At 50.6% G+C, this 21365-nt stretch overlaps 1 protein-coding gene across 6 annotated transcripts in view; it reads left to right on the top strand.

Moving 5' to 3' along the window:
• HYDIN (HYDIN axonemal central pair apparatus protein) overlaps positions 1-21365 on the top strand; it is a 108311-nt gene that overhangs the window by 60004 nt on the left and 26942 nt on the right. For 5 of the 6 annotated variants that reach the window (XM_032447003.1, XM_015873865.2, XM_015873864.2 and 2 more), the window contains 20 exons: positions 2049-2287; positions 3791-4028; positions 5454-5597; positions 6704-6847; positions 7315-7628; positions 12006-12198; positions 13966-14082; positions 14743-14952; positions 15334-15459; positions 15810-15987; positions 16393-16523; positions 16837-16970; positions 17598-17734; positions 18435-18562; positions 18647-18838; positions 19276-19425; positions 19868-20107; positions 20259-20430; positions 20719-20880; positions 21108-21278. In XM_032447003.1, the coding sequence (XP_032302894.1) occupies positions 2049-2287; positions 3791-4028; positions 5454-5597; positions 6704-6847; positions 7315-7628; positions 12006-12198; positions 13966-14082; positions 14743-14952; positions 15334-15459; positions 15810-15987; positions 16393-16523; positions 16837-16970; positions 17598-17734; positions 18435-18562; positions 18647-18838; positions 19276-19425; positions 19868-20107; positions 20259-20430; positions 20719-20880; positions 21108-21278 (3520 nt within the window). The remainder of the gene's footprint in view (positions 1-2048; positions 2288-3790; positions 4029-5453; positions 5598-6703; positions 6848-7314; positions 7629-12005; positions 12199-13965; positions 14083-14742; positions 14953-15333; positions 15460-15809; positions 15988-16392; positions 16524-16836; positions 16971-17597; positions 17735-18434; positions 18563-18646; positions 18839-19275; positions 19426-19867; positions 20108-20258; positions 20431-20718; positions 20881-21107; positions 21279-21365) is intronic. The other variant, XM_015873866.2, reaches the window with a different exon arrangement.

Raw genomic sequence — 21365 nt, 5'->3', positions numbered from 1 at the left:
GACTCAGCTGCGTGCTTTTCCCAGAGGACAGTGAAAGGGGTTGGTTATTAAATGTTCTGCTTGGCAGCCAGCAGCCAGGCTGCGGCTGTGTCCTGCGTGGTGAGCCCCAAGGCTGAGTGCTGGTGGGGCGAGCTGGGACAGGGGAGGCAGATGGAGGCAGGCAGCTGAACCAACCATGACAAATTAGGCTCTGTAGTCAGTGGCAGCAAGTCCCACAAATCAGTTTTGATTACTCTTTTAAATTTATTGTAGAATATCCCCTTGGTGGTGCATTGGGTCTGAAGCTGGACCCAAGTAGTCCCACCTGCCATCTCTTTGCTGCCCTTTGTGGAGTTGGTGCAATGCTGGAGGACTTGTGGTTGCTGAGGGTTTTTCCTGGTGTTTCTGCTGGGAAGATGGGGTTGCTGTGGTGCCAGGAGCCTGGCTGCCCATGGGAATTGGCTGCCCCATCAGTTCCTGGGCATCAGACATCTCCAAGCAGTTAGAACCCACATAGAATAAAGGCCAATCCCAGCCCACTCCCACCATGCCTACTAACCGTGACCCTCAGTGCCACATCTCTGTGGTTCTTGGGCACCTCCAGGGATGGGCACTCCACCACTTCCCTGTTCCAGTGTCTGACCAGATCTTCGCAGTCAAGAGTGACTATTCTGCAGCATCACAGCTCTGCCTGGCAGAGATCCCAGGTAAAAAGCATCAGCCTGTCCCTGCTCAGTTGACTTGCCTTAGAGAAATGCTGCTTGGGGAGGAGGACAGCTGCATTCTGACTATTGAGTTCTGCTTCCCCTTGGACTTGTGCATGGCCAGAAGGACCAGAACCCTTAATTAACTGGCTGTGATTAGTGTGGTGGTTCCCCTGTCGTTCCTTGAGAGCTGTCATCCATCTCCCATACTTGCTGGTGCTCATTACAGACAGATTTTGGCAGCTCTTACTCTCAATGGAAGTCTGTCCTGTGAGGAGCTAATGATCTCAGTGCTAAGCTTCTTGATTATAAATGATTGATCCCAACCCTTGCTTAGCATTCAGGAACTCTGATGTCCAATAATGCAAGCTCCTACAGGGACAAAAATAGCCACTGTCTTTGTCTATTCAGTGCATTACAGCAATTGCATTGTTTCCCAGAGCACTTAGGGAAAAGCAAGAAGCAGGGATGTTCTCAGAAGTCAGACCTTAGACTGAGGAGTTCGTATAGATGGGACCACTCACTTCCAGCTCTGAGAGATTTGGAGTTCCAAGGGATTTCTGCTCCATGGGGGAAATTTGGATGGTGCAGGCAGGAGCTGTCCTACAAACCCACATGGAGGTGTCCCAGCACAACCTGTTGGTCCTGGTGGGTCTCCTGCTGGGTGCTGCCCTTCACATCCAAGCCCTAATGCAGGAACAAAGGCATCCTGCATATCCTCCTCCCCCTGAGGAGCACAGTGGGTTTGCACTGGGAATTCAGAGCCTGTCTCCATCCAGACAGCCTATCACTATTTCTCAGCAAGAGTTTCTTGGACGCAAATTGCTGCCAGGCTTTGATGAATGAGCTTTGTCATGTAGCAAACTTGCAGATTCACCTCTGGAGCAGAGCTATCAGGTCTCCTTTTCAAGTGAGCTACCCTATGTCAGCACAAATCAGAGGAAAAGCTGTACTTTAATGTCAATGAAGATCTCACACCCGCTGGTTGGTTTGGACGTGTTCTCTGGCTGGTGGAAGCACAGTAGCAAGGGGAGTGGGGGCAGGAAGGGAGTTCGTGGTGTCACCCACATGAGGCTGAAACAGGTTGCACAGAGAAGCTATGGGTGCCCCATCCCTGGAGACATTCAAGGCCAGATTGTTTGGCGTCCCTTGGACTGTTCAAAATTGGGTCAGTGAAGGGGATCCTCTTACCAGAGAGGTAAAATCCAAGTTGCACAAACCTCTGCATAATTGGTGTTTCTAGACAGCACAGCTTAGATTTTGTGAAATTTACTGTGTCTTTTACTCCTGTACCTTCAGCCTTCCCTTTCCCTGCACACAAATCTCTGTTGCTCCCACCCTGAGTTGATCCTGCTCCTCTTGCAGGATAGAGAAGATTCATGCTGGAGGGTTGAACCCAAGCAAGGCATCATCCCCCCCGAGTCTGAAGTGTCACTGGCTGTCATAGCCAACCTGGACGACACCCAGAAATTCCAGGACAATCTGAACATCTTCATAGAGAACAGCAGCTCCTACGTGATCCCCGTCCAGGCTGTTGGCATCGGCACCACCATCGTCACTGATAAACCCTTTGCACCAGAGCTTGACCTGGGGCCACACTTCAGGTAGGGGCTCAGGGATGTGTTCCGGTCCTTCAGGTCAATCCTTTCTCTTGAGGTCCCAGCAATGTTTCACTGATAGGAATTCCTTTAGAAATGCCTTAAAGCCATTTGAAAGGCATTAAGCACTCGCCCTCAGAAGCAACCACAGTGCAAAACAGTTGCTAACTTGTTGCTGAATTGCCCTTAGTTATAATGCATTTATTTCCTCACTTTGTCAAATAGAGATCTGGAGCAAAACAGCAGGTCCCGGAAGCCTCTGGCTGAAAAACGCTACATTACCAATATAAACATATTTCCCTTTGCAATAACGTTGCTTGCTTTTTCACTCAGTATGGAGTATTGGTTCACGACAGAGTAAAACCTGGTGGTAGCTTGTTAGCAACTCCTTGATGAAATTAATGATGCTGTTTTATTTCTCCTCTGCCTGGCGGTACTGGAGGAGCAGTAGAATTTCTTTGCCCTTGATCAGCTCACTTGTCTTTCCCTACTGAGCTTCTCGTTATTAGGTGTAGTTTTCCCTTGTTTCTCCTGCCTGTATTTTTGTATTTGTTGCTATTTTTCCTGCCATCTTTTCCATCACAGCTGTGGAATCCCAGGGTGTGGGATGGTGGCTGGGGACAGGTATGTCCCATGGGCATGGGGGCCATGTTCTATAAACAACCCTGAAAGTGAGAGGAAAAGCCTGCTGATATTGGGCAGGATAAATTGTTAATTGAGAGGGCTCATCTCGAAGCTTGGGGGGTTCCATGTCTTACAAGCAGGAGAGGAAGGCAGGTCCTTACAAAGAGCCCATGCACCAGCTGAGCTTCTCAGGGCTGTGGTCCTGCTGCTCTGACGCAGGAGGTTTGTCCCTCCAGGGACTCTGCACAGCATCTCGTGCTGAGTTCTTACACAGCAAACACTTCCGCAGTCTGTTTCAAAGACTTGTTGCCTTCTGTGTTAGTATTTAGCTCCTTACAGTGGACACGTGCTTTGTGCTGGTTTTAAACTCTTCTGGAATCGTTCATTCCCTGGGCAAACTGAGATTTATAATGGGTAAAATAAAGGGTAAAAGAGTTACTCCAGCCTTGCCCAAAGTTATTATTTCTTTACGTGAAAGAATCAATTTCCATTGAATGCTTTTAGGTTTATGTCTCGCTCTAGTTAGTTACCCCCTGCTGGTCCCCTCTGCAAACAGACTGGCTCTTGCTACTGTGCTTGTACCAGGAGAACTTTCATTGACCCCATGTACCACGTCCCATTTATCATCCCAAAGTTCAGCACCAGGGCACAGGATGGTGATCTGCTGGGGGCGGTGAGGGTTTCTGGGGGAAGCACCTTGGAAAAATACAGTGAGTGTGGTGCCCCAAAATTAGTGGACGTGGTGGTGATGGGTCAGCAGTTGAACTGGATGAGCTTTGGTCACACAGACTGATAAACATGGGACAGCCAGTAGAGTACTGAAGCTGGGTGACTACTGGGAAATCCCAGCTTCCCTGGCACTTTCTGTCTCTGTTTCTCTTCCAGCATGAGTTCCTGCTCTTATCACTTCAAGATAACAAACAAGGGAAGGCGCACCCACCAGCTCTACTGGACCACAGAAGGCTTTGCTCCATTCCGCCAGCACGATCGCCTTCCATCCGTGGGTGGCACCAAGGACAGCTCCCCCAAGGGCCCCGTGTTCAGACTTTGGCCACTGAGGATGGAGCTGATACCGGGCAGGACGATGGAGATGATACTGGAAGGCTTCTCCAGCACCCCAAGGGTGAGGTTGAGTTTGGGACTGAACCCTTCCCATCAGGTTACATCCCATGATCTCAGCGCCCCTTGGCTCTTAGTGGAGAAAATGAGCATTTGTCTTCAAGAAGTGTTTAAATGCCACAAGTTACCATGGCAGCATCAGTTGCTTTCCTTGCTGGCCACCATCAGTTGCTAAGGCTTTTCTTGTTTCTATAGCTACCATAAAGCAATCTTGCTGATATCAAAATATGGGCTACTTTAGGGGGCAAATGGCAGGTGATAAGGTGATAAGGCATCCCATGCTGAGGCAGAAGCGAAGGGCAGAAAAAAGAAGTAAGCTCGGAGAGATTAGTAAGTAAGTAAATAATAATGAAACACAAAAAAGGCAAGGTGATACATCGGGGAGAAGCATCCATAACACCTGCAGAGGGGGCAGTGTCTGGGAGCAGCAGCATTTTTCCTCCATGCACTAACACAGGCAGAGGGCTTGTCTGGCACCAAGATGCAGAGGAGAAAAATGAACACGGTGTGTGTCAGCCCTAGTGATCACAGGAGGACATTCTCCATGTGGGGATCTGCTCCCAGGGATCGTTACCATTGACAGCTGGGGCTTGTGTCAATATTTCCACACCAGCCCTGCTGTCCCTTAGGCAGTTGGTCTGCCAGCAGGGCTGTGCACCCATGAGCTGCAGTTTGGGGTGTTAATGGGATCACTGCATGGGCCTCTTTTACCAGGGGAAGCCCAGTTCAGAGGGCTGCAGAATGGCTTGGGTTGGAAGGGAGTTGTTTAGGGAAGAAGCAGCCAGTGAGCAGTGGTGAATGTGCACCGTGCCCACAGTGACACCAGTTTTGAAAGGTGTTTGAGTGTAGTAGTGGAGGAAGATGTAATAACTCATGTGGTGGGACTCTCCAGGCATATCACTTTGTAGTTCTGAGCTCTAGGAGACTGTTTGAGAGAGAGAAAAGGAACCAGGGAGGAAATACAAAGACCAGGGCACTGGAGAAAGAGGGTGTTGAAACTAGATGATTGTTATGGTCGTTCTCAACCCAGACCATTCTGTGATTCTTTGAAAGATGAATGGGGATCTGTGAGCTTGGCTGGGGGTCCTATGTCCAAGGTCAAGCCCCTGGGAAGGTTCTCACCTTGCTTGTGTGGAGCTAACTTGTGGGGCTACACTGGGAGTGAGAGGGGGATGTGGAGAAGTGATACCACAGGAGGAACCAGAAGTTGAAGTGTAAGAGCACTTAGCTTGGGCAGAGGGCTGCCACCTGAAATGCCTTGTTACATGGGTTTCGCCTTCGTATCCTTTCCTCTAAGCTTCCAAGGGAAGGCCCATTGGCTTTGGGCCCTCTTTTCCCTTAGTGCGGTTATTTTTTGTAGTGATGTCCTACTGCTTTCTGTAAGGGTTATGCTCAGCCATGGGGCTCATGGGGGACTGTGGCATTGCAGGTGGTGACAGAGCGGCTGCTGTGCCATGCCATCATAGGCAGCAAGATAGTGAAGACTCAGATCATGCAGGTGGATGTCACATGTGAGTTCATTGCCCCTGTCCTGCAGCTCTCCTCTAGGGAAATCACTTTCCGGGTGGAGAAGGTAAGTGTCTGGGTTGTGTCCTCGTGCTCAGTGGTAGAGCTGCTGACCTAAAGCATTCAGGGTGTGTGCCTGTGTTAACAAAGTTAAGTCTTCTCCGAGACCATGGAGCTTTGGTTATTGATTTGAACAAGAACCATCCCTTGCTTCCTCACCCACGTAATGCTGGGATTACAGCTCCCCAGCAGTGTCGTATTGGGGCTGCTTGTTGAGAGGCATTGTTGTTTCTGTACTCAGTTTAAAGGAGGGTTCTGAAGAATCCCCTGTGGCACACCAAAGTCTGAACACAGGTCCTGTAGGGAGGCTGAGAAAACTGAGAGTGCTGTCAGCAGCTCAGATTGACAAGGAAAAGCTGTCATGGTCTCTTGTCCCCCTGCCACTCTCTCTGCAGTTGGTAGAGATGTTGGCTCTCTTTGCATTTCTCTTATTTTCCTTCAGAGAATCCGCAGACATCCCTCAGTTGCACTGACGATAACAGCAACGCAAAGCAGGTGCCCTTTGGTCTCTCAACTCCTGCCTCCTGCATCATCCTTCCCTCTCCCACAGGGTGTCTGAAAAAGAGAAAACAGTTAATTATTTACTGTTGGTGTTTCCAGGTCTCTCTTCCAGCTCCCTGGCTCTCGGTGTAGCTCACGATCCTGCGGGCAGCTCAGATTTAATGAGAAGCTTTTCACTCTTCCCTGGTGCCCACACTCTGTTCAATGTGTGCTTTCCATTTACCGAGCACAATGGCATGGCAGATGGCAAAGAGCAATGCGTGTAGAGCTCATTTCCCAAACACTGACTTACACAAGTAGAAATGAGCCTTGCACCTCTCAGCCCAAAGCTGGAGTTGTATGATGTGGATTGGCTTTGTAGAAGCAGCCGCCTCCTCTTGGGTCCCATTGCTTTCCTCTGTAAGAGACTGATGTCTCCAGTCCCCTGCAGGATGCTGTGGCTTCTGAAAAAGAAAGATGTTTGATAAACTTTGAGAAAATCTTTCTAAAAGAGTGAAAAGCAATTAGAGCGGTCAATAGAGAGACCTGCAATTCAGAGGTTGAAAAATGTGCAATGCGGCAGAAAGGGAAGGGGGCCCATGGCCACTCCTCCTCCATTTGTTGTCTCTGTAGCAACCCAGTGATGTCCTAACTGCTCAGCACGAACCTCTGTGCTTGAAGAACATCTCCTCCCTGCCGCTCAGTGTGGTGCTGCGCGTGGAGCAGCCCTTCTCACTCTGCAACGCAGCACAGCAGCCTCTCTCCGTGGACACCAAGGTGAGCAGCCCAGGCTTCGTGGTGCAGCTTAAGGAGTTGGAGATGTTTGGTCTTTGGGTCAGCAGCAGCCTGGCCTGAGCGAAACCACGTTTGAATTGAGCTGTTGTAAGAAATGTGCTGCCTTTCTTATGAGTAAATTTGGATTTTCCCTCTCTGCTGCAAGCCTGAGGCTGCAGTGCTATTGCATGTGTTCTGAGTATAAGGATGAAGGAGCACTTCAGGAGCTAGGACTTACCATAGTGCCCATGTGGTTTTGGCATGTAGCTTGCTCAGGTCTAGGGCTCAGCAGACCAGTACTTCATCACACTGATTTACACAGAATTATGGAATGGCTTGGGTTGGAAGGGACCACAAAGACCACTTGGTTCCAACGCCTGCCATGGGCATGGTTGCCAACAGGATTAAGCGCTAGGTCAGGTTGGCCAAGGCCCCATCGAGCCTGGCCTTAATATCTCATCTCCTTGCAGCCACTAAAGCTGAACACTGGGGAGGAACATCACCTCACCATCAGATTTAACCCTGACTATGAAGAGGGTTTAAACATCCGGGTAGCAGAGCGGACTCTGAATATACGATTTCTTGAGCACCCTCTTGAGGAGCACGTTGCCATTCGGGGGGAAGTCTACTTCCCAAACCTTCACATGGAGACCATGACCGTGGACTTTGGCTGCATCTTGAATGACACCGAGGACGTGCGTTACGTTGAGGTGACCAACTGCAGCCCGCTGCTCGTGCGGTACCGCTGGTCGTTCCTGGCAGGCAGTCATGTGAGCCAGATGAGGTACGTGCCTTGCCCTTTTCTCCTTCCTCGTGTCCTGTCTGTAATTTGCAGAGCCCAAGTCTGTCTGCTTGCCATCTGATAAATTGCTTTCAGCTCTCCTGTCTGGAAATGTCACCTACTGGCTGCGGTCAGGGTGAGTGCTCAGGGAGGAGGTGACCTGCACCAGTCTGAGGCTGGGAGGGGCACGACCTGTCCTACAGCTGCAACTGGGGACTGTAGGAACCTACAACACTTCAACCTTAATCCATATCCCAGAACCTCACTTTCTTACCTCGTAAAGTCATTAAGGTTGGAAAAAGACCATCATCAAGTTCAACTGTTCTTCCAGGCTGGATGTGGCTCTGGGCAGCCTGGTATGGTGGTTGGCGACCCTGCACATAGCAGGGGGGTAGGAACCAGTTGATCATTATGGTCTTTTTCATCCCAGGCCATTTCATGATTCTATGACCTACCACCTATATTGCCCACTAAACTGGTGTCCCCAGGGAGCAGGGGGACTTTGATTCCCAGCCCAAGAGCTGTTTTGCAGTCAGGCTGGAGCACATCTATAAGCACATTTCCAGCCGTTCTTCCTGCTGTGGCCTCTCTGCGTAGTACAAAAGTCTAGTCTGGATGGTTTTAATTACAGCAGCAAATGGTTTTTCCATAATGCCCTAGGAAAGTTAACCACTGTGCATTGAAGTGCCGCTCTTCTAAATAATACAGATCATCAATAAGCAGCTTTGTTTGGAGAACTGGATCTGGTTCACAGCAGGAGACCTGCTGGGGACTGGAAATTAGCTGTGGCTGTGTGGAGGGCTCAGGGGAGGAGGATTTGGGCTCTGAGCAGCCTGTTCTCAGCTGGGTCTGACCAAGTAACAGCAGACCTTGATGCATGGCACCTTTAGGAGTGGACCCTAAAGGTTTCCAGTAATGCAGAATGAGGTAGGCAGGCAGGAGGGGAGCAGGACTGTAATCGTTGCTTGGAGGCCGCTGTCATCTCCTGGCAAATTAGATTAAGGTTTAATTACAAGCTAAAGGGAGAATCTAATTTTGATGATAGAACAATGCTTATATTTTATAATAACAGAGAAACAAGCACATTACACCAAAGCCTGTGTGGAATTAATTTCCTCTGGGGCCACTTGTTGGCCGGTTGCCTGTTTATCTTTACTCTTATTATTTAGAACCCCTTTGAGTTTTTGGAAATGTGAGAGCTGAGTTGTTTTATTTTCTGGTTTTTAATCACCCTGTCCCCACCTAAATTGGCTTTGCTGGACCTGAGCCTGCGGGCAGTGGCTCTTGCAGAGGATGCTGAGTCACCCAGCTCCATTGGCCGAGCAGCACCAAGGAGTTCCAGCACTGGGCAGCATGGCAGCCCATGCTTCGTTGGTCTTGGGCATTAGATCCTTTGCTGTCTTGTTAGTGAGGAGGATGTTACGACAGCTCCCATTTCTGCTCTGCATCTTAATTAAGCATTAATATACTCTCCCTGGGTCCCTCAGCAGACACCATGTGACTCTCCGTGGCAGAGCTGGAAATGAAGACAGTCTCCAAGCTATTAACACCTCAAATTGCTCATTAAGAGCCCAGCAGAAGGGCAGCATGTCAGATATTATTTCTAGTCCATATTAAGCACCGTTGGTATTCTAAATTATCAGATCAAACTAACTCAGCCTGGCATGGGGAGAATCAAACATCAGGTCCCATGAAGGTGAGACTGATGGAATTTAACCATCCATACATCATACCTTGCTGGAGCCCATCATCAGAGGCTCCCAGCATCAATCAGAAACACATATTTATCTTCACCAGGAGATAAACATGTTGTTTCTCTGTGTGCACAAGACTATGCCTGGATTATTATTATTTTTCTTCTAGCTGTTGAAAGCATTATTGTGGTTGGGTGTGCCCAGGTCATGCCAACTGTGCCTCTTTTCCAACACTGCTGAGCCACAAATCTCTCATGATTCCTCTTCCCCTATAGTACAGAGCATGGACAGGCTGAGGTCAGTTTCTCCCCTTCTCTTGCACCTTTGATAACTCCAAGTTGCGTTAAGCACTGCACTGCTATGTTTTCTGCTGCGTTGGGATCCATTTCCACCCTGCAAGGGGCATAGCCAAATTCAGGCAGAGCATTTCTTATCTTTAAGGTTTCTTATCTTTAAGGTTTCTTCCACAGGGACTGACTTGTGCCCCTTTCCAAGGGAAGTACATAGCTCCTTGGTCGAAAAGGAAAGCATTGCATCCACAGGTTGTACAAGACATCTGCAGAATAACCAGAGACATCTGTGACAAATGCATTCTTCCTGCTACTGCCAAAGGCTCAACACTATGCTCAGCTGTTGTCCAAAGTTTTCTTCTTTATGGGAGCAAGCAACAACGCATGGCTCCTTCTAAGCTCTTCTATTCCTGCATGACCCCTTTGTCCCTGCCCCTGTTTGAGACCCAGGGACACAAACCTTACCAAGCAGCTCCATGTAGTCCGTGCTCCAGCACAAACCATCCGCACAGCTGTGGCACCTATCAGACCTGCTGTCTGCCTTGATCTGATGCCTCTGCAGTGGGAACATCATGTCTATGAACCCAGAGCAATGCATTGCCAGCAAATCCTTTGGGTTTGTTGAGTTAGGAAGCGTCTCCCTCTTTTCTACCCAGGATTTTGTCTGCCAATTTACTTTGAACAAACAAGGAGCCTTTCTCCTCCCAAGTGGGTCTTCTGTGGCATTAATAACTTCTTGTTTCCCTGCCCTCCCTCCTGCCGTGTCCCCCCAGCAGGCTGCACTGCAGGGACCCTGCCAGCCAGGTTCCTGACTCGTTACTGACAAAAACAATCCCTTGTGCTTGATGGGGCCTTTGTTTGGTGGTAGTTTTATAACAAGGAAGAAATGGAAAACAGAGACAGTGAAAAACAGTGCAAGGCAAAAATCTGACAGCGGTGCTCTGTCAGCTTCCAGAGGAGAGAGGAAGCAAAAAGTTATGTCTGAAATGCACATGTTTGCCATGTCCTGGGGAGGCTCACATTAGGGACAGGAGCTTGTACCCCTTCCTCCCTAGTGTTGTCATGGGCCTGCTGTGTCTCAGCTTACAAGCCCCCCGGCGCAGCAGATCTGGGGCTTTGGTAGCTCCACAGGGATGAGAGGTAAAGGTGATTTTTCTGATGGAAAGTGATGGGTCAGTCGAGGTTTCAAGTGATTTCACCTGCAGGAGGTGAATGTGGGAGCATCATCCTGCAGTCTCTGGGGCCGGGGTCTCCTCTCTTGCTGCTCCAGTGCTCTGTGAGGAGGAGGAATGCTCATTCTCAAAGCAGAGACTGCTTGCATCCAGCCAGCTGCAGTGGCAAGATGAAGTTTGGGTGACTGTCCTGGTGCTGATGGCTCTTGCTCAGCCCACATCATCACATCAGGTTGGCAGCAGCAGTGTGATTTCTAGCTCCTCTATTTTGGGAGGAGGGTGTGGAAAGCGGTGTGAAGCTGTGTCCCCAGCAGGCTCACAGGCAGGCGTATTTCTGGCATCTCAGAGGCAGGGCCTCCTTCCTCCCTCCCAATGGCCATCCAACCCTGCTCCCATCTCCACTCTTCACTCTGGGGAGGTTTGAACTGCACTGTTGGAGTGCAACAGGGCTGGGTGAGATGGACCCCAGATCACCTCCCTCTTCCTTCTGCTTTCCTAAGACCTCACCTTGGGGAGATTTCATGTCCCTGCAAGCAGAAGCACAGCAGCTCTCGTTGACCCATTGGCTTGTTGGGATCCCTTCCCTTTTGTCTTGCTCTTACTGCTCCCATTTCCAGACTTTCCCCCTTGAAGTGGTCCCTGGCTGCTTGCAGCTGTACTCAATGATCACATCACCTTCTGGAGTCCCAGAGAGCTTCTACTTCAGCATGAGAAATATTGCTGTTGTCGAGGCGCTGCGGTGCCGCGAAGTTGCCTCAAACCATTCTGTAGAACCAGGGGTAATTTAATAAATGGTTATGGATTTTCCATCTCAGGGCTTTACCTCTCCTCAGGAGTTATTAACCTCATAGTATTTATCTCAAGCAGTTCCAAGCTGTGGTTATTCTCCCTCGCTAAGGTGGATGTTGGCTGGAGAGCTTGGTGAGCCATGAGTACCCACTGCAGAGTGTATTGTTAAGGGAAGGTACCAAATTCCCAGCTAGGAGTGAAGCACCCAAGGCTGCTTCAAAGGCCTATGTTTGGCCCTTGGTTAAAAACAGCCAATGCCTCCTTCCCCTAAAGTACTTAGCATGGCTGTTTGGCTCTGTCCTCGTTCCAGGCACAGAGCTGAGCCTATCCGCAGTGGCTTCCATCAGCCTCATCCTACTGAGGGGCCACACAACTCATCCATCCCATGCAGGATTCCCACTGCAGGTCCCTGTTCAGATGTATTCTCTGTTCTAGATTCAGTCCTCCGGTACCTAAGTATTTCATCAACCCCCAACCAAAGAAAGAAGAGGGAGCCTCGATGGAGTCCTTGGCATCAGCAGACAGCAGCGGCCATGATATGGACATGAAGGAGGCAGCCCAAGTGGTGGGAGCAGCAGTAGAACCTGCCTCAGAGCCAGCAGATGCATATGGGTCCCCGGAGACTCAGGTAGAATCTCCTGTAGACCTCCTGCTTGGATGCTGCATTGACAGCCACGGAGCAGATGGGTGCTTTCCCATAACAAGGGGTGGCAGACAATCTGCAGTCATCCAGCTTTAGGAATGGCTTTGCTGACAGTTGATGTGCTTTGGAGGCTGATCCTGGTGGTGGTGGGGTCAGGAAACGCCAAAATGAGCATGAAGTTCAAGGAGAAGTGCTGTGCCTGCTTGCATCCTAATATCAGCTGTGTTAACATTGCGAGTCCACATGTATTTTCTTAGCCAGAAGTAATGATACCCTGTGGCTGCACAGAACAGCGTGGCTAAATGCTGAGTTAGAAGCATGCAGTCTTTTTGATTTCCAGCTTTGCTGTCACGTATTCACAAGTAAACCAGGGAAATCCAAGTGGATGTGCCTAAGCAGGATCCAAAACTGCCTCAGATCTGTACTGCAGTTTGATCTTCTGCTTGTCTTGCTGTATTTAGGCAATATCTGTATAGCCTTTCTGGGGAGAAGGGAGGTTGTAAGCTTAGAAGAGCATGACTAACATCTTTTGGAATGCGTGGTGGTGTATGTGTTGTGCAGAAGGACTTTGAGGATGGTGGGTTTGGAGAGGTTCTTGGGGGGGCTGGAGGGAAGTAATCCCCTTGGAGCTCCTTTTGTAGGTTAGGAAGGAGAACGGGGAGCTGTGCTCAGAGTCCTACATTGCCGAAGTGAGCAGCAGTGGTCGATAGCTGAAAGATTTGTAACTGCTTGTTGACAAAGGATAAACTCTATGAGGGCAAAAAGCCTTTTTGCAGAGTACTGAAAATGGCCAAGTTTTGCCATCTCTTCCTGAGAAGAAAAGGGGATGTGAGAATACTCAGCCCTCCTCTGTGTTTTATCTGCTGGGGGAGATGGAGCCTCTAATTGGATCTAAGGATGTCCCCTAAATACTCTTGCAGCTTCTACTGAAGTCAAGACTGCAGCACAAAACACTTCTTCTAATTAAGAAGCACATATTCCTCAACTTCAAGACCAATTACAAAGCCTTCCTCTATAAACAGGGATCAGAACCCCAAGGACAAGCTCTCTTCTTTTGAGGGCATTTTTGAGGTTCAGTACCACTGAAGCAGCATCTCAGCTGCCTTGGCCAGGAGGGGGCCATTCAAAAAGATCACTCCAGTGGAGATCTCTGTGTTCTCTGGCACTGGGGAGCAGATGAGATGAAACCTAAGCAGCACCTGAAGGTCTGTCAATGACTTCCCAAGGTCCTTGTTTTTCAGTTTTTGGTATTCTTTTCTTGCAGCTGGGTCCCTTTTTTAGTCACAGAGAATCTCACCTGTCCAGGTTTGGGGCATCAGTTGTGGATGGGCTCAGACCCACACTGAGCTGACAGCAGGGATGGCCCATGTTTGATTGGTGCCTGGATTCTGTCTCAGCTGTTTCCAGCTTGATGAGGTTCTTCCTTATCCATTGAGATAATCATAGGAGGATGTCACTGTTGGTTCACAGAATATCCCAGGTTGGAAGAGACCCAGAAGTATCATTGAGTCCAACTCTGGCTCTGTGATCTTTGTGGATCTCTTCCAACTCAGGATATTCTATGATTCTCCAAACCAACAGAGAAGAGCCTGCATAGGTTGGATGGGAATGTGGATGTGGCAGTACAGAGTCATGGAGTAATAGAATATCCCAAGTTGGAAGAAACCCACAAGAACCATCAAGTCCAACTCCTGAGAGTGGTCTCTCCCTGAGCAGCTGCTTCTGCTGCAGCTCCTGGTGCTCTTTTTCCAGTTGCTACCACCTGCTGTCAAGGACCTGCAGAGTGCTGCAGAGGCTCCGAGCCTGGTGGAGACCAAGGAACCAATGCAGTTTGTGGAGAACGAGCCCCTTGCTTTGGGTGTGGAGGAGGTAAGAGCTGTCTCCTTGGTCTGGCTTCCACATTGCAGTGTGGCAAGCAGGTCTTACATCCCTCCGAGCACAGCATGGTGCAGTGCTGATGGAGCAACCAGCCCTGGGAGAGGCCATGCAGGATGTGTTGTAGGGCTGAACAAGGACCACACCTGTGGGCATTATTCACCCTGTTGGCATTAATCGAGTGGGTATTGTTCATCCTCTTGGCATTAATCAAGTAGACTGTAGGAAGTTTCTGCGGCAGTGTGTTAGTGCCTAGGAGTGAAAAGGACAATGAGCCATGTGGGCTGAGCTGGAGCCCTCCCCCAGCTGCAGGACTCTCATCTCCCAGTCTCATGGTTCTCCAAAGGCAGTTAAAGATTCTAAAAGCATGATCTGCTGCAGAGAGAATGCATAGCTGCCAAGAGACCTCCCAAATTATGCTAATGTAATGTATTAATGAAAGCATTAATTAGTGAGTATGGGAGGAGATTTCCCTGTGGTCCCTCTGCTGAAAAGCAGGATGGCTGCAGAAGAGGTTAGGATGATTTTGTGTGTCTGAGTGCACCTGCAGTCATGTTCCTTCACTCCAAGCCAGAGCTCCAGCCTCACCCTGGGGCTGGGTGGCTCTTCTTCATTAACCTTGATGCTTCCTACCCCAACCTTCCCTTCCTCCAGGTTTTTGACATCCTGCCACTCTATGGTGAGCTGCAGCCAGGAGAGAGCCAGCAGGTCACCTTCACCTTCTTTGGCCATGCCAACATGGTGGTCCACATCACAGCTCTGTGTGAGGTGGAGGGAGGTCCGACCTACCAGGTGATGCTCAGTGGGGAGGCCTCAGTCATCAACTACCTCTTCGATGTCACAGAGATCAACTGCGGGCTGCAGGTACCACAGCGTCTCTTGGGGCTGGTCCTCATCTTACAACAAGGTCTAAGGACTCTTTCCAGCAGTTGTGTTGGGTGGACAGCTTTCCCCACCCCTCTTCCAACATCTGTGTAGCACATCTTGCATCACAACTGTTGTTCTTATGGCCGTTCCAGTCTCCTGAGCTGGGAGTTCCTCCTCAAGGTTTCTAGCACTGGGCAGAAAGGGGATGGTCTGCCAAGGAACACGTCCTTAGGACATCCAGCTCCTACAAGCAGAGACCCAAGGAGATACTTGCAAGCCACCCCAGATACATGTTCCTATGCCCTGCAGCTGTGGCTTCCCCACATTCACATTATCCCACCTTAGAAGACTCAGTGCCCATCTTCTGTCCCTCCACAGCTGTTTAATGAATTTGCTGAAGCAGAGCTCACCCTACAGAACAGTGGCAAGGTGGGATTCCAGTACCGGGTGCTGAGCCCCAGCGACAGCTCTCTGCCCAGCGTGCTCCTGGTGCTGCCCAGCACGGTGAGTACAGGGCAGCATGGGCAACGACCCCTGGCCCTGTGGGGCAGAGAAGGGCTGCTCTTGCTTCCTAGATAGGGCATGAAGCTCCTTCGCTAGAGATGGGCAGCCCTGGTGCAGGTCCCTTGCTCCTGCAGAGCTTTGTGGGGCAGTGAGTGGGGCAAGGAGGAAAGGAGTGCCGGGCATCCTACAAGGATGACACGCTGATGCCCTCTTGCTGTGAGCTTTCGAAGTCGCAGCTGAGACTTACAACAGCATCAGCCCTGGCACTTCTGCTTTCCCCTCTCTGCTCCTGTATGTCACTCACTATCTGTCTTTGGTGCCCTACCTGTTCCTTCTCGCACTCTCTGCAGGGTTATGTTGGACCTGGCCAGGAGCAGGTGATGAAAGTCTCCTACTTACCAGGCGTGCCTGGAGCCTTCTGCAGGACTTTCCAGATCCAAGTGGGGCACCTGGAACCAGAAACCATCACTCTGAAAGGGGAAGGGAGCTTTCCCAGGATCTGCATGGATCTGCCCAGGAATATCAGAGGTGAGCTCTGTCTCTCTGTACCCAGGAAGGTCCCCTGGTTTTCTCCTGTGCTATACACCCATAGGGCGGCTGTCACCCCCAAACACCCAGCCCTCCAGCAGCTTTTTGAGTCCCCAGTAAGGGAACCCATGTGGGCTTTGCCCCTGGAGAGGTTTCCCAGTGTGTCTGCCTGATGGTCTACATGACCAGCAGGGCACTTAGCAAGGGCAGATTTGCATCACGCTGCAGGAAATGAAGTGTTCCTCTGTATGGTGAAAGTGAGCATCCAGATTCAGAGGAAAAGTAGCACCCATTGCCATAGACTGCCTGCAGAGTTTTGGTGGGAGAGGAAAAGAGGGACTTCCCAGCTAACTTGAGACTGGTGCTGCACTCCCACTTCTATGTTTGGATATTTTCTTCCTCCAGGAAATGAAAAGTACGAAAAGATCCTCCAGGAGGCAAGAGAGAAGGTGGAGAAAGAGAGCCAGACAGATGAAGCTGTTGTTCCTGGGGAGGACCCGGCCACTGAGACACCCGTGGATGACCAGGATACAATGGTGAGAACATGGTTCTGCCCTGTTTGGCATGTGCCACCCTACTGTAGTGGGGCTGGGTGTGCCCTGCTGTCACTTGAGACCTCCTGCCTGTGATCATCCGTCCTCTCTGCATCATCTTTGAGTCTGTGGTACTTTGTGATGGAGATGCAGGGCATCGCTGGGGTGCTTGCTCACTAATTCTGCCACATTTATGGGACTTAATAGCTGAATGTGGGTGCCCCATCCCTTGAAGTGTCCAAGGCTGGGTTGAATAGAGCCCTGGGCAACCTGATCTGATAGGTGGCAACCAGCCCAATGACTTTGCTCTCCACAGTTGGACATTCGGCTGCAGATGCAAATGGAAGAGATGCTGGTAGAGGAACGTGCTTTGGAGCAGCAGAAGCTCCTGGTCTCCTGTCCCCCAGAGGACTATTACTTTGACAAGCAAGCTCGTCAGAGGCTTCTCAGGTTGGTGGGGACTCCCTGCTTCCAGGTGCCCCAAGGATAACAGCCAGCACCACTGCTCCTGAGAGCTCGTGCAGAGCTGGGCCTGGTCAGGGACTTGGGAAGGACCTGATCCAGAGGGACGTACCACGCTGTCTGTGAGCAGTGGGATGCCCTCTCTTCTGCAGGGTCACCCACAAGCTTTGGGGGGTGCCCAGCTCTGCAGCTGCTCCATTCCAATGCAGACCATGACATCCAGCCATCACCATGGTCCCTTCTAATTAGCTCTGAAAGAGGCAACTCACAGCTGGCCTCTTTTGTTCCAACAAATGACTGAGGAAGAAGAAAACACTCTCCAAAAAGGGTGGTTTGTGTTTTGCTGAGTGGGATTCCTCTGGAAAAAGACCTTCCATGAATCTCATGGGTGTTGGTTACTGCCTTTACCAGTGCTCTTTTGGGGTTGGATCAAGACCATTGGAGATCCAGTGCACTACAATGGCTTTTCATAGCAGGGGAGCTTGGATCCATGGACTCTACTATTCATGGAGCAGTATCCATGCACTTACACCATTTAAAACTAACCTGCTTTTTGTTAAGGTCTCACTGCTGGCTGAGAAATGGTTTAACAACTCTCCTTATTCCTACTCTCAGGGTGCAGCTGCCTGAGTACATCCTGAACTTTGGCCATGTCATTCTTGGTAACATCCACACACACATTGTGAAGATCACCAACACTGGGCAGCTGCCCGTATCCTTCTGTGCAGTTGGACGTGTCCTGCGTGACACAGGTAAGTGGGATGGAGGTGCTTCTCACCATTTCTGATGGTGTATGGCCCTGGACACATGGAGGGGTTTCAGGGCTTTTTTGTACAGTTTGCTCCTCCTCAGGACCCCCTACTCAGTGCTGTAGGGCCCAAGTTCTCCTGGACAGAGTCCTGGCCCACTGGTGGCTGCCCAAATGCTTGGCTGCAGGGCTGAGCTGGTCCAGTCACCTGGGAGACCCCTCAGCATCTCCTGCTCTTGGCTACCAAGAGGTTTTGTGCACTCTGTGGGCTTGCATTGCAAACAGAGGGGACCATGTGTGGTTGAGGAGTGCTTTGGTTCATAGTGTCATAACAGTCCTGTTTGTCCTTCATGAGGAAAGAGCTTGTGAGGTCTTCCTTTGCATCAAGATAGGCTTCCAAAACAGGCTCTGAAATAAGGCTTGTCATCCACCATGCCATGGGTTGCCATGTTGAGTCACCATGAGAGGGATGGATGCTTCCTCCAAGTTCTTGTTCCTCCATTGAATAGGGGAACTTTAGCTGGATATCCCTTTGGGGGAGGTCCCCAACCATCCTTGGGGTGCCTGGAGAAGGATTCCTTCTAACACAGGACAGCAGGTCTTCTCTTGGAGGTGAAAGGGACTCCTTCATGGAGCAGCCACAGCTGTATGACTTTTTGGTCTGTTGGTCACTTATCTCAGCTGCTCTGTTGTCATCCTTGAAGGTTTCACTGTGGAGCTGGACCGTGTGACAGACCTGCCATACTGCGAGACCCAGACCTTCGAGGTGCGCTTTGACCCGCAGAGTGCCAACGTGCCACTGGGAGAAGCAGATGTGCTGCTGCCCATCAAGGTACCACCTTTTGTCACCCATGCCAGGCAGGACAAAGAAGCTGGACCCACTTGTGCTCTAACTGGGCACTCTGCTCTTCACTAGGTCACAGGAGGCCCCACATTTCACCTCCGCCTTCATGCCTGCGTGACTATGCCATCCCTCTGCATCTCCAGGGATAGCCTGGAGTTCTCCACTGTCCAGTGTGGGCAGTGTCAGGAGGAAACCATCCAGCTCTACAATCGGTTCCAGGTGCCCTGTAAATGGTTTGTTACCTTGAAGGAGCCTGTTAAGAAGGTAATGTTTAGTGGGCATGGAGGGATGGGTTGATGGTTGGACTAGATGTTTGTGGAGGTCTTTTCCAAACTTGGTGATTCTATGGGTTAGTGGGCATGGTGGTGATGGGTTGATGGACTGGATGATCATAGAGGTCTTAATGATCCTATGAGTCAATGATTCTATAAAGCAAGGAGCTATATAGTAGCTTATCAGTTGGATTTCCTTGGCCTCTTTTTTGCCCCTATAATTGCCTGAGCACTTAGACCACTAGTCATGAAGCCTTTAGAGGGTACAGGGCAAGGCTGGTTCATCTGGACCTGTTTCCTATCTGGTGCTCCTCTTGTCTTCCATCTGCACCTGTGCCTCTCTTTCCTCAGCACTGTCTGAGATCTGCAGGAACGGAAGGTCTATCATTGCAGGCCAAATAAGTCTCACGGGTTGGTTTCTGTGCCCAGGTGGATAAATATTTGCCAGCAAACGTGCGACGGAAGCTGCTGCAGGAGCTGAAGGCCAAGCCCTGCGCCTTCGAGGTGCTGCCCTTGGCTGGAGACATCGCCCCAGGGCAGCGATGCAACATGAGGGTCAGATTTACACCCACTGAAGAGGTGAGATGGGTAGAGCTCTAACAAGAGCACAGGGAGAAGGAGTGCACTGCAGGCTGAGCATTGGAAGGGATGCTCTGGGCTGATCCTGCCAGTCCAGCAGACTGAGCAGTGATCTGATGCATTCCTGGGCATGGCAGCACAGACACTCACACCACTGTAATGCCAGTGATCCCTGCCACGTGGCCCAGGAAACCTCCCCTAAACTTAAGTTACATCTCACTTGGAGACTGTCAGCATGTGTCATTATGGGCATGGGTGATTATGGGCCTGGAGTGCTCCCAGCGATGTCTGAATTGCTAGCTGAGATGTAACCATCTTGTCTGTGGCCTTGACCAGAGCAGAGACGTTTGTAGCCAGTGAGATCTTGTCTGCCTCTACCTGACTCTGCTGCTTGATACAGCAGTGCCAGGGCTGCGTCTGAGCAACATAACCCTCTTTTCAGAGATCCTACAGATGCGAGCTGAAGATTAACATTTGCCAGAGCAGCCAGCCCCTCCAGCTGCAAGTCACAGGGCATGGGCTGGAGCCACAACTGGAGTTTGACCCCCCAGTGCTCGAGCTGGCACCTGTGCTGCCATACAGCGATGGGTCAGCAGGAACAGTGGTGGTGAAGAACCCATGCGAGTTCCCCATTGAGTTTTACTCGCTGGAGTTTGACCAGCAGTACCTTGCTGAGGAGCAGGTGAGGGGGTCTGGTCCCCATGCTGTGGCTTCATGGTACTTCAGCTCCTTGAGGAAACGTAGGAAGTCCCCTAAGCAAGGTCTGGTGGCCTTTTGTGGTCAAGTCTTCTCTTCTTCACGTGTTGCTTGATTTCTCTTCCTTCTGCATGCAGATCCTGCAGATGCTGAAGGACTACGATTGCCGCAATACCCTATTGCTGCCCCCACGTGCCCCAGGTGAGAACCTGCCCCCGGAGGTGCTGGAGTACTACCAGGACCACCAGAAGAGGCTGCAGGATGAGCAGACCAAGTCCAGGACTGGGGATCCAGAAGGCCAGGACAATGGTGAGGCTGTTCTGAACGTGTCTCACCCATAAAGATTGAGTGAGCCCTTCAGTTAGTAGAACCAGGTTCATCATCACCAGTATTTTAAATTTTCTCCTTCCAAACAACAAAAACACAAACTCAAACTTCCCTCAAGGCAGAGACAGGTTTCTGAGTGCCTTGGGTATCTTGCTTTATGGGGAGTTCAACATCTTTTTTCATGTGGCCACATAAAGTGGCAAATGGCAAAGAGCAGAATGCCTAGCCTTGTTCATCATCATCAGCCCTCCCCTTGTCCTTCCTCCTCAGCCAATGGCGAAGATGTCCAGTCTCTCTTGGATCAAGAAGAAAAGCTCTCTGCTGGGATCAGTCAGTCCCTCTCATCAGTCATTCCCCTCTCCACTTCTGATGAAAGCCAGTCTAATAAGTTGGATGCTAAATCTGAAAAGGGAGAAGAGGAGCAGAATCTTGGTAAGAGACATGGAGCAGGTCAGAACGCTATGATTATTGCCTCTTCTCTGTCCACTGTGGCAGAAGGGACTTAAGGCATCACTGGGTGCCTGTGCTTTCCCCTTTCTGCCACTCCATTTGCTGAGTGGGACACAGGGTCTCCTCTTCCAGCATCTGAGGGGATGGGGAAGAAGCTGAGTATCACTGGTGTGCAGGAGGCTGATTTTTTTGTACCGTGTTCTGACCAGCAGAGCATCAGCAGAGCACCAGTGGCAGCAAGGAGGCTGCAGGAGAACTGGACGACAGCCCTGTCTTCAGAGCCATCGCTCGTCACCTGGGCATTGATATCTCTCCTGAAGGCCGTGCGGCCCAAAACCGCCGAGGGATCGCCATCATCATCCATGGGGCACCCCTGACGGGTGTGTGTGCCACACAGGGGGCAGAGGAGCAGGGTCCTGGTGGGTCACCACCTGAAGTCGGGTGTCCATGGATCTGTGAGGGTGCAC

This window comes from Coturnix japonica, chromosome 11, assembly GCF_001577835.2.
Source record: "Coturnix japonica isolate 7356 chromosome 11, Coturnix japonica 2.1, whole genome shotgun sequence".
NCBI lineage: Eukaryota > Metazoa > Chordata > Aves > Galliformes > Phasianidae > Coturnix > Coturnix japonica.
The sequence above is the reverse complement of the archived record's forward strand: the minus strand, read 5'-3'. Positions and strand labels throughout refer to the sequence as shown.